At 37.7% G+C, this 12,515-nt stretch overlaps 2 protein-coding genes across 2 annotated transcripts; one reads left to right on the forward strand and one right to left on the reverse strand.

Annotated features, from left to right (window-relative positions):
• Positions 1–626: 626 nt before the first annotated feature.
• LOC146609769 (uncharacterized) lies at positions 627–4,233 on the forward strand. The gene is made up of 5 exons (XM_085346117.1): positions 627–1,301; positions 1,570–1,666; positions 2,040–2,150; positions 2,599–2,765; positions 3,099–4,233. Exons 1-5 carry the CDS (start codon positions 946–948, stop codon positions 4,144–4,146), a joined length of 1,779 nt encoding a protein of 592 aa, XP_085202243.1. The 5' UTR covers positions 627–945; the 3' UTR covers positions 4,147–4,233.
• A 1,866-nt stretch (positions 4,234–6,099) lies between these two features.
• On the reverse strand, positions 6,100–9,904 carry LOC146609770 (uncharacterized). Its single transcript, XM_085345936.1, has 12 exons — positions 9,521–9,904; positions 9,340–9,372; positions 9,154–9,243; positions 8,671–8,742; positions 8,474–8,562; positions 8,259–8,361; positions 7,879–7,981; positions 7,747–7,799; positions 7,549–7,627; positions 6,861–7,327; positions 6,468–6,661; positions 6,100–6,359 (listed from the first exon to the last, which is right to left on the reverse strand). Exons 1-12 carry the CDS (start codon positions 9,731–9,733, stop codon positions 6,215–6,217), a joined length of 1,641 nt encoding a protein of 546 aa, XP_085202062.1. The 5' UTR covers positions 9,734–9,904; the 3' UTR covers positions 6,100–6,214.
• Positions 9,905–12,515: the final 2,611 nt, after the last annotated feature.

Here is a 12,515-nt window from a genome sequence, read left to right on the forward strand (position 1 = left end):
CCCCGGGACATCGCGTAAATGTTGTCCCCGGGACATCGCGTAAATGTTGTCCCCGGGACATCGCGTAAATGTTGTCCCCGGGACATACCATATGAAAGTTTAGCTTCTTTTAGCCCCTGTTTGATATATATATATATATATATATATATATATATATATATATATAGAGATATAGAGATATAGAGATATATATATAGAGATATAGAGATATAGAGATATATATATAGAGATATATATATATAGAGATAGAGATAGATAGATATATATATCTATATATATCTTTTTTTAATATTATATTTAATATTTACATTGTATTGCAAAAAAAACCAAAACAAGTTAAAATGAATTAATGAATATTGACTAATTAAACCTTCGTTATTTTTCCACCAGAAATGGACGATATAATTAGAAGAAGTGTTCTGAATGACGAAAAAAAAAAGAACTGGAAAAGACACACAACTTTGTGTGCATGTGTCACAATGCCAGGAGGACCCATTCAGTGTTGTGTTAGAAAAATTGAACTCATTAACCCTTCATGGACATTATAAATGTTTAAATGTTGCCTCAGGCAAAGACAGGAAAAGAGACTATTACAAATTCAACTGCATCAGAGCTGGGGAAAAAAGTCGAAACAGCTACAGAGCAGTGGGCTGTAAGGCCTATGTTTCATTTAAAGTACTCAAATGTTGGAAAGACCACACAGTCATCGTGCAGCGTACATATGATAAGCATGATGGGCATGATCCTTCGGACCCAAAAGACGCACATTTCAACAATATTTCCAGTGATTTGAGGAGGAAGATTGAGGAACTGCTTTCCCTTGGAACTAAGCCAGCCATCATACTAACCGAATGTCGTAAATGGGCCAAAGAACATGGACACAGAGATCTTCACAACAGAGAGCATTTTGTCACACCACGTGACATTGACAGTGTTAGAACCTGCATGATGAGGAAGAAGCACTTTAACTGTGGAGACAGTCAAAGTGTACATACCTTACTTAATGGAAAACATCAAGAACATGTTCTCTTCTATCAACCATACACATCTGACCAAGAACTAATGATTGTTTTGCAGACACCTGTAATGAAATCAAACATGGAGAACTGTGCAAAACAGTTAGTATTTGTTGACACCACGCACTGCGTTAACCAGTATTCATTTCCCTTATTCACACTTGTTGTAAGAGATGATCATGGGCATGGAGTCCCTGTGGCCTATGCTATTGTCAGCAACGAAAGTCAGAAAACCCTGGAAACTGTTCTTGGAATAGTTTGTGAGCATTTCCCAACTTCCCTGAGGTTAAAAATACATTGACAGCTATTAATTTTGAAATAATTCCTTTTCAAAAAAGTTATAACATGCCAGAATCTAATGCTATAGCTGCAGCATGGGCTGCAAAAAACTTTCCTTTCCAGTTGTTAAAGTTATTCCTATAGGCTGTATGCAGTATTTTATATATCTACTTGTGAGTTGAAATGTTTAATTTGGCATTGAAGTGGTGCTTTGAGATAGCAAAAACATTTTCATACTGTTTAATCTCATTTAGTGTTTTCTTTTTTTCTGTAGAGCATTTATGGTTGACAAAGACTTTGCGGAAATAAATGCTTTGCAGAAGGTTTTTCCAGAGTCAGCTATCCTTCTATGCTGGTACCATGTCTTGCAGGTAAACCACATTGTTTTCTTTTCACGTTGTCTAAGATGCACCTGAAACACATTTTTACAACAGGGTCCTGTTGTTATGATTTGCCTCATTGTGATATTCACCTACTCAGGTTAATGAATATAAAGGGATAAAATGTTGAGTGACTTTGTCCATTCATTTAAGACCACAGTGCACTCATCTTCTGGTGGCTGCTTCCCAAAGCTCTTTTTGACATTTAAAAATATGTTTGCCTGGTTGATTTCTGTAATGCACAGGTCCTCTTGTCCAGTGAGTGACAAAGTTATTTTTGGACGTCAGCTTTCTTTTATGCTTTTTGTACAGCTGCTCCTCTGTCTCTCTCTCCAGATTAACTTTTTTTCTCTTACATTCACAGGCTGTTAATCGATGGCTTTCAAAATCAGAGTCCGGGGTCCATGGGCTTTCTAACACCCAAAAGAGAAATGAAATCATTTCTTTCTTTTGTAAGCTGAAAGCTTGCACATCTGTAAGTGTAATTTGTCTATTTCACATTTTGATTTCTTGATTACACTAAGAGCATAATAACTTTCAGTTGCTAAAAGAAGTTACAGAGATATACAAAATAGATTTTTGAAACAATTTCTAAAACTGGCTTCTTATCTTGCTTATCAAAACAAGTACTTAAGCTGTGCAGACCATCATTGTGTCACCCACTGTGCAGTAGAACTTGTGAGTGGGATTCTTTCACAGACAGATGCTGAAACCAAATATGCTTATAGGTTTAGTGTTCCTTCTTAGCCATTGTAAGGGAAGAAATAATTGCTTCTTAATACAAAAACACGACATATTATTAATAACTTAAAATTCTTAATGTTATTCAATAAAAGGAAAAGGGCTTCAATACATAATATTAAAGATTTCAATAGGTCTGTTAAATGGATTGAAATATATTCTGTTGCATCCAATTCTCTTAGGAGGACGACTTTAAAGCCACATCAGCAGAGTTCTGCCAGACATTTAAGCAATACCCTTTGGTGTGCCAGTATTTTCAGAAGCACTGGGAAGGCATTGGCCACATGTGGTGTGACTACGGCCGTCGCTTCAGTCACGCTCGTTCTGAAACAAACAATGTGATTGAAAGGTATGATTTATTATTTTGACCTCATTCGATTGTATTGCTGAAAAAAAAGATATTATGCTTTAGTCCAAGAGGCTAAACTGAGTAGGTTCGTCATGTCATTGCCAGAACAGGTTTTAGGCAAATCCTTTAAATTCTAGCAGCGTTTTTTATGTTATCACAACAAAAAACAGAGTAGGTGGATTTGCCTAAATCAGCTAAACCGGCACAGAGCATTCCTTTATAAAAGACGTGTGCAATAGGTATTCCAATTTTTAAAAAAATAATACAGTCTTGATTAAAACTTTAAATTCCTTCAATTACAGTTACTAATCATTTCAAATAACTTTTGTTCAGATTTTTCCACCGCCTGAAATACCAGTTTTTATCTGGCTACACGAATAGGCGTCTGGATGATCTGATTGAAGTGCTCCTAGGGAAGGCCGACGACTACTTCTCAGTCATAAAAACCCTGCAAGATGTGGGCCGCATGAAAAACAGGTTTGCTGACACCTTGTCTCAAGTTTCAGACTCTGCTTCAAGACTGATGGAAAGTGGTTGGGCTCTTAAAATTACAGTCAAGAACAGCCATGGAGTTAATGCATATCAAGTCCCATCTGAGTCAAGAGAAGACATAGTGTATGATGTCTGCCCTGTTGAGTCCTACTGCAACTGTACATATGGCTTACGAGGACTTCTTTGCAAGCATCTAGTGTTACTTGCAAAATTAGCAGAGGTTGACAATGACATCTATCCAAACATGGAAACAGACATTTCTACCTTGGCAAGAATTGCAGTGAAAGAAAGGCATTACTTTGTACACTGTGAGGACTTGAAAGTGATAAAAATGCCAAGTTTGTTTGGAAATCTGTGTTTTTTTGCATCGGCTGAAACACTTCAGTGCACTTGTTGTACGTTCTCTCACTATAACACATGTGCTTGCCTGAAGGTGGCTTGTAGCCATTTTAAACAAATGAAAAACTCTCTGAAAAGTCCTCTATCAACTTTGAATGACACTCCTGTAGTTGAAAGCACAGACAAAAAATGCACAGAAGATGCGGTTGGAAAACTAAATGCTGTTTTAGACACAGTTAAACAGTGGGCATTCATTCCAGAGGGTATTACTGCAATGATAGATGAACTGCATACAAATGTCTTAAAAACAAAACAAGTAGGCAAAAGTATATGCCAGTACGAAATAAAGACGACAGATAATGCACGCAAAATTAGGCCATTGTATTCTAGCAAGAAACGTTCGGCCAGCATCGACATTCCAGCAGTCTGTGAAAATGAATGTGAACAGTCGATAACCACTGAAAGAGAGACATCCTCTGGAGAAAATGAAAACCTTTTGGAATACAAAACAAAAAAGAGAAGAGTTAAAGCTAAGTATATGCACAAGTAGACTTTTGTGTGACATTTCAAAGGGACTGCATCCATTACTTCTGTTTATTGAAACCTAAAGCTGAATAGCTGTCTTAACTTTCTGCCAAGGAACAGATGAAAAGAAATTGTTTGCTCTCTCAAGCAGTTGTTATTTATGTGTGTTATTCATTACTTTGGCTTGGTTGCTGTTTTTGATACAAATTCATCTGTGCCCATTGTAATATTTTCATATGTTACTATTTTTATATTGCTATGCATTATAAATAAAGGATTACTTATTACTATTAAAGGTCTGCATTTGTAATTGTTGGTATTATTTATAAAATATGCGCTCTTAAGTTTTTTGCTCCATAAAACGATACCTGTCACTTTTTGGACATGGTAAATGGCCTGCATTTGTATAGCGCTTTTCTAGTCCATAGGACCCCAAAGCGCTTTACACTACATTCAGTCATTCACCCATTCACACACACATTCACACACTGGCGATAGCAAGCTACACTGTAGCCACAGCTGCCCTGGGGCGCACTGACAGAGGCGAGGCTGCCGGACACAGGCGCCACCGGGCCCTCTGACCACCACCAGCTGATACAGACAGAGTATCAGCTGTTGAGAACCCCCGGCTCATACAAAATAGAAGTAAAAGGTTTCAACATCCAGCCTTTTTATGATTAAATACAAAGTGTAATAACAGAGTTATTGGGGTGTGATTTTGTTAATAGTTAGTCTTAAGTATAAGTTTAATAGTAATGAGTAAAAATATAGCCAGAATAATGGAATGAGACTAACACCTGACCTCACACTGAGATTTGGTATGAAGTGGCATGTTTGTGCTAATGCTGACATTGGGGCTCAGAGTTCCTCTGTGTGTATATATTTGTGAACGTTAACTTGGCTAATGTCCAAGGGTTTGACTGCTTTCCTGTTGGATTGTATCACAAAGAACAGGGATAAGAGCACCAGTGGCCGTGCACACCCTCATCTCTCTCCTTCACCCGATCATTAGTGTTGGAAACCGGCATTAGCTCAGAGTAGATTAGACTTCAGTATAGTGCAAGTGATTTGATTTTATGATTATTTGATTCAGTTTTTTCTGTGTTCAAGCTCAATTACTTTAATAAAATATGTGGAATTCAAACAAATAAATAAACAAACTGTGGACATTACCCTTTTAAACCTTTCTGAAACAAGACAGGTAAAAACCAGTGTATAAAAGTTTACATAGGTATAAATAGCTCTAACACTTTACTCCAGCCTGGCGTCCACACATGTGGACATCACATTTTGGGTTATTTAGACCAAAATACTAAATCTTGATCAACAAGCGCCTGATATACAGTTACGAGGACATTATACTGCAACTGTTCTATCGAAATTTCAAATGAATGTCCTCATGTGGCTCTCATTTTTCTCAGAAACAAAAATTAGGTAAAAAAAAAAACAAACAAAACCTGGTAATTCTTTCTTTTTACATTCATCGGGTTCCAATCGGCTCAAATATCAAAGAGAAATTAAAAATGCATGCCATGGAAGATTTCGGGTCTTAGGGGGTTAAAATGACCAGACCCCTCCGGCCTGTTTTCCAGGCCACTAAATTAAACCCAGTCAATTACCAATTGAACAGAATAAAAACCTACGAGGTCCACTAATAGTCCAAAAGTCCAAATCTTTAATAGAAAAGACAGGCAGAACTCAAACAAACAATAATCCAAACGAGGAGCATATATACACACTGGAAAGTAAATAATTATAAGTTATTAAATCAGACTAACTAAATACAGTAAAACTAATAAGGGAAGACGAACACACGGGAAACAAAAATAACAGTGTAAACATACCAAAACTCAAAATAAAACAGGAAAGCTACTACAAACCGAGTGTGACACAATTACATTCATATTGAAACATATGTGATAATTTTCTTTCTTTGTAGCATTTTTAAGATGTGTGTTAGAACAGTCATTATGCTGTTTGGATTAGGAACCAATCATTTTTGCCAAATAGTTAACACAAACTTAGAACAACAATGAACAATTTTCAAGATTCTGATTTACAGAACAAACAAAAGTCACAAAAGGTTTCATTATTTAAGAGACAAGATCAAGTTTTTCACACAGGAATGAAATGACAGAATCCAGTGCAGCGGGGCCAAAGGTGTGTGTCAGCAAACTGAAGGTTGAGGAATCAGTCAGTTCCTGTTTAAGGTTGTGTTGGATTTTGAGAAGAGTCTGTCTGTTATTAGAAAGTAAGATTAACAATGTTACACCAATAACCCAAATACGGGGAAATGACAAATAATACCAAAAAAGATACAACTTTCATACTGTTTTACTAACTTACTTTGTCATATCAGCACTTGAATGGTCGATGCCTTTACAGACCATGTCTGTTGTGACATCGCAGGCCAATCTTCCGGCAAACCCGAGGGCTAGCTCCCCAGCCTCCTCTTCACTCAGAACACTAAACACTGTTACTTTAGTTTTGGCCTTCTTAGGCCTGTCAAGAATCATTGCGGGCAGTTTGGCTTTACGGCCCTAAAAAAGAAAAAGTGCAAACACCAAAAGAGCAGAGAGAGACACACACACGCGCACAAAGTTAAATGCTTTTGTTTACATGGTGTAATTGTGTATATGTTGCAGCAAATGCACAACTTCCAGCCACATTGTCACTTCATTGATACGAGTAACCCGGATTTATTTCAGGTGACATCAAAATCACGAAATGTATACCTACCCCAATCAAACCTCTGAAAACATGAACTGACATGTTCTCTGCGTTGATTCTGCGCTTGATCTCGTCTTCTGTTATTGTGTAGGTTTTCTTTTTTGGTACAGATAAGCGACCATGCACTCTGTAAACTGTACTAGTTCCTTCTGAATCAGTTTGGAATTCTGTATCTGCATCGATCCTGTCAACATCATCAGCAGCAGCATTATCTGTACTCAGACTTGTGCTGTATACTTCTGCTTCTTTTTCGTTGTCTTCAGTCTGTGTACCTTCAGTGTGTACTGTCAGTCTTCCTATCTCACTGTTACTTGTCGATTTGCTGCAGATGTTCTCTCCCTTAGGAACTTTTCCTTTGTCATTCGCTGCCTGATGCTTTCCCTGATGACATTCTTCACTGGCTACTTCTATTGCTCCTCCTGTATAGCCACCTACTATGCTGCACAACTCCTTTCCCTCTGCTGTGCTGCACTGTGCTGTTACATAAAGAAGAATGATATAAACAGCACTATATCAATTTAATTGTGAAGAGAAATCCCCACAATACGACACAGTTATGTCTAAAATAGTTTTGTGTAAAAACTGGATCTTGAAACATCCACTTTAATAACACAGTCCTGGTGTGCAAAGGCAAAATTACGAAAAAAATTTTCACTTTAAACATTTTTGGACATTGTTTAGTTATATTGTGACTTACTCTCACAGAAGATACAGATGCCACAACCAGACTTTGAACAACGCATGTGCTTGTAGGCACCACATTTCTGGCACTGCACCTGTGAATTAAAAAAAAAAAAAGAAGAAGAAGAAGAAGAAGAAATAAACAAACAAAAAACAAATGAACAAAGTCCATTATATAAACAATCTATATGGCTAAGGACATGTCATAGTGTACCCGGTCTTTGGCTGCAATCACACACCAGCACTGACTGCACTTCCTAGTTCGATCTGCAAAATATAATTTGTTTAAGTACAAGTTACATTTTCCAATGTTAGAGAAAAAGAAGGCGGCTAATTTTATCTTTACCTATTGAGGAAAATAAGTAGTGGCAAAGTCGGGACCTGAGCTTTGTGACTTCAGTGTTGTACTCCTCCACTTGTGTTTTACCGTCAATGAGAGATTGGGCAAACTAATAATTGACGAAGAAAAAAAAAAAAAAAAAAAAGAGCAAAAGAATTAGATTAACAAAGAAATGTTTTTGTTTTTAACCCCCCCCCCCCCCCCCCCCCCCCCGAGAAAAAAACACACAAAAAAAAACAGAGCAACCAAAGCAAAGCATTACTGCTGAAATGGTTCAATCTACAAAAAAAATTGAGATTTTACCATCCTGCCTCTAAGGCTTTAAAAACTGAATAGGCAAAAATGTAAACATTACTTATATAGGTTAAAGCTATAGTTTTCAGTACCATTATGACATGCACTCCACATGAGTTCCCATCCTGTTGATGTGGGTGGCTCACATGTGACAAGGTCCACTCTCCAGCGCAGCCTCTTGCTGAAGCAAATGAGCTGAGAGATCGCAGTTATTACAAATAAAAAGCATATAGAGAAATCAATAACCACGTTCGGTAATGATTTCAATTAAATTAAATATGTTATGTTAAATATGTTAATTAATTACCTCCAGTTTTTCAACACCGCACTTTTTCTGACCTCCGACTCGCCAAATGAATTCATATAGACTATGGTCCTCTTGGGTATATCACAAAACTGTTTTGTAAAAAGATGGATATGGTAGGCTTGGGCCTTGAGCTTTCCTAATGAGGGACACTGAAAAGTATCATGCACAAGAGAGAGTGCAAAATCTGTGCAACTTACAAACAAGGTCCAGTGGCTGCCGTTTTCCAGACAGGCTCCAATCAATTTCTCATACATCTGAAAGATGTTTTTCTGGAAATAAAAAGAATGTGACAAGTATGTTTTTCTGTCAAGAATGACACTGCAAAACTGCGAAAGCTTGTCAGGTGAGACTTGTAATTAATTCTGCAGATACACAAACATATAGAAAGTGTCATTTTTTGTTTACATTAATTAATTTCTATAGTGTGTACAAAACAAATCAAGACCACAGACTCAACACGCATCACTCAATTTTTGGTGTTCTTTATCAGTTGGCCAAGACAGAAATGTTTTAATCTGTGTGCATTGCTTTTGAGCAAGTCTTTACACAGAAAAGGTTTCAGAAAGGTATTTTTCAGGTTCTTCTGACAAGGCTTCAATTTTGGAAAATGCTGTTTGTTTATAGTGGCAACTTATAAACCCTTTGTGATAAGAACATAGTTACCACAGTCCAAGTCATACCTTCAAAAAGTATGCACTTTGTGCTCTTGTGGACCCATCCAAAATTTTTCCAGTGATTTGGCTTGGTATTGGATAAATGTGAGGGAAATTCTATAAAAATAACATAAATACACCTATGTTTTCAAATACATTACAAAAAACGTAAACATGCTATGTCATTATGATCAAACAAGCTTTTCAACATACCTCACACTGCAAATAGATTAGGCCATCTATTACCTTATAAAACAAATAAATAAATACATATAAATAAAAACAGAACTAAGGAATACGATTCATTAAGTAAATTGTACAATAAAGTGTATTTAAAGCAGAATTTAACATTAGTTTTATGACAACATAAAAGGATTTTTATGTCAAGAGGTACCTCATCTGAAATGTTAGTCTGGTCAAACAGGGATTTCAAACTTGAAATACCAATAGAGTTTGGTCCAGCTACTCCCACAAGGTAATCTGTGAGAAAGCATATGCTGTAGTCAACAGATATCATTTTCTTTTTGCATGCTGCAACCATCATCCATTTCAGTCTTCTAGGAGCTTTGTCTGGTTGTAGTTCTTTTTTCTCCTCCTCTCCCCTCATCTATTAATTAAATTGTTTTCTGACCTTCCTGACTGTTTCTGACCTGTCTTCCCAATGTGATGTTTAAGCAATATATGTATGGTCAGAAGGGGGTGAAATTTTCATTGCAGTTGTACGTGTAACATTGCATGTGATAATAAAAGGCTTGATTGGTTGATTATTCAACATGAGTTGACATTTACCTGACATTGTGAAGGAGTCACAGTTTCTGTAAGGGTGTAAGAACATAACATGTGGATTTGTTACACTTCTTTTTCACAAGTTAATAACAATCAATAATTTTCATTCCATTATTAACAAGCTATCACACGATGTCCCAGGGACAACATTTACGCGATGTCCCAGGGACAACATTTACGCGATGTCCCAGGGACAACATTTACGCGATGTACCAGGGACAACATTTACGCGATGTCCCTGGGACAACATTTACGCGATGTACCAGGACAAATTTGTAAATTTCTGGATTACTGTTAATCTCCATAGAATCAAGAACTCATGTCCAGTTTCACAGCTATGGACCAGTTAATTATGTTTCCAGGTGATAGTTTGATTCATAGATTCAGCACACAACCATAAGTCTAGGCCTTTTAGTCCAGATTCTCTTCACTTATGTTTGTAAAATGATCAGGGAAGCTACTGCAATTTTGCCTGACCCAACCCCCGGACCACGAAACACCCAAAAAGTTGGGGAACGCTGGTCTAGAGAACACTGGTTAGCTAATGCTGTCGTCAAGTAGCCTATCACTAGCAAACAAACAGCAAGCCAAGTGAGGAACATATGTATAATGCTTACCGTTTATTAAAGGAAAGTATCCTAAATTGACTTCAAATTCGGCGGACAGGCGGCGGTTTCTCGCTTCTTCACTTGTATTTCGAAATACTCGAAGGCGGGTATTTCGAAGTCGCAAAGGAATGACGTCACAAGAAGGTGATTGGTCACTTGCCATGTTGAACCTGGAACAACATTAATTATGATGATGTGGGAACAATGCTGACACGAGGAAATCAGATCGTCCATCTTTTATATACAGTCTGTGGTTACACCCCAATTTGAGTAATGAGGTCACGAAAGAGAAGAAAAGAGAGGTTTATGTGCTGCCCCAGTTTAAGGAGAAACATAGTTGTGCGTTTTCAGTGTAGATTACAGATGCATGTTCTAAAATATATCACAGTGCATTAGATGCCTTTTCACAGCAAATTAAATAGGACCTGCTGCTGATACTTGGGGTATGCCACATAACAAAACAATGCCATTAACTCACTGATTGAAACATAAAACGCTTCCTGAATTCTCACTTTATGTTTCAGATGATCCTGGAGTAGAGGAAGGCTGACTTTTTTAAATGCATTGCAGAGGTGCAACAAAATGAAAACAGCTTTTTTCAAACTCTAAAGACACTACTAAGTGCAGTAGGTGTTACACTTCATTGAGTATAGCTGGAGGATGAAAAACAGCATGCTTGAATGAGGACAGAAACGAGAAAAGTCTAAGAGCGCAAATAAAAATAAAGTTAAAAAATGTGTAAATGGTGATAAGAGAGGAAAGTTGGTGAATCACAGTGTAGTGTGTTGGACCGATCAAGGCCTTCTGCAAATGGATCCACACATCGTGACCACGGGGACAGGTGTGTTTGAAATGACTTTATGCTTATATTTAAGGCATTTTTTAAACTACACAGTGAAGAAAGGTGGTTGTGTGAGGCAGCAATTCCCTTTTTTAGAAGAGTGACTGAGCATAGTTAAGAGTTTCACAACGATGCAGTCTCATTATGAATCATCTCACTTATTCTCGCAATCAGTTCCCATTTTTACTCTACTCTTTCAAAGTTAGCCTTGAAAACGTACTTTCTTTAACCTCAACACTGTGCTAACAAATGGAAACTGAAGTAATTCCCCTTAAAAAAAAAGAAAAATCTGCAAATAACATTTAACACACTCGATGTATGTAAAGGCCTTCACCTTTGAGTTCCTCGGCACAGAGGAGTTCACGCCTGCAGAAAAAGAGAGCACTTGGATAATGGCTTTGTAAGCTTTCTGACATGCTGAGACGCTCTCCAGCGCAAACGTAATTACAGCCTGACAGCGGGTGGAGGCCCTCACAAAGGCTTGATAATCAGAGGCTGGTGATCGGAGCATGTAGCTCATGACCAGGAGAAGCAGTGACGCTGAAAAGTAATTAAAGTCCCCCATAGAGTGGAGCCATGCAAACTGCGCTCCCAGCTTGCTGCAACACCCCTTCTTGACTTCTTGCTGTTCTATTATTCTCCCTCTCCTTTTCCATCTTCAGTCTTGCTTTATTTTCTCTCACATCCCGCCGCTCCATTCCTTCCCTTTGTCTCCCTCCTAACGCTCTGCCGTCTTCCTCTCGACTCCTGTCTCGCTTTTCTCTTCATGTGTCCATCATTCCTCCAGCCTTTGAGTGCTTTAAAGTGCCTCTCCATCCATCACCTGCTGATTCATGAATGTAGCAGCTACCTGTTATGTGCAAAAAGAAGTGAGTAAATGAACCACAGGATCCCATCAACCATGTACCACCCACATGTTCCAACGCTGAATTTACCCTAAGCTTTTATTTTACAGCCTAAGTCGTAGTGCTGCTACATTTAAAAGTAATGTATGCATACATATTTTCTCTTTATGTTCGATCCTGCATACCTGAATGTGTATAAGCTCTTCTACATCTTCTAAAATCTCTCAAACTTTTTTGTCAAGCACGCAGTGTTTCATATTATTTTCATGCTGTGGCGTGCAGCTTATCTCCAGCTAAGTCTTTGTGCTA

This window comes from Diplotaxodon limnothrissa, linkage group LG22, assembly GCF_057381915.1.
Source record: "Diplotaxodon limnothrissa isolate DT_005_m linkage group LG22, D_limnothrissa_male_GT1.1, whole genome shotgun sequence".
In the NCBI taxonomy this organism is placed as follows: Eukaryota; Metazoa; Chordata; class Actinopteri; order Cichliformes; family Cichlidae; genus Diplotaxodon; species Diplotaxodon limnothrissa.

What these genes read in the sequence shown, in the direction of transcription:
- LOC146609769 (XM_085346117.1), top strand. Translation starts at nt 946, where the DNA reads ATGATGAGGAAGAAGCACTTTAACTGTGGAGACAGTCAAAGTGTACAT. An exon ending in AGCTGAAAGCTTGCACATCT is followed by an intron (nt 2,151 to 2,598) that starts GTAAGTGTAATT and finishes CAATTCTCTTAG; the next exon opens with GAGGACGACTTTAAAGCCAC. An exon ending in ACAAACAATGTGATTGAAAG is followed by an intron (nt 2,766 to 3,098) that starts GTATGATTTATT and finishes ACTTTTGTTCAG; the next exon opens with ATTTTTCCACCGCCTGAAAT.
- LOC146609770 (XM_085345936.1), bottom strand. Translation starts at nt 9,733, where the DNA reads ATGAGGGGAGAGGAGGAGAAAAAAGAACTACAACCAGACAAAGCTCCT. An exon ending in GTGGAGTGCATGTCATAATG is followed by an intron (nt 7,982 to 8,258) that starts GTACTGAAAACT and finishes GTCAATTATTAG; the next exon opens with TTTGCCCAATCTCTCATTGA. An exon ending in CATCTGTATCTTCTGTGAGA is followed by an intron (nt 7,328 to 7,548) that starts GTAAGTCACAAT and finishes TTTATGTAACAG; the next exon opens with CACAGTGCAGCACAGCAGAG.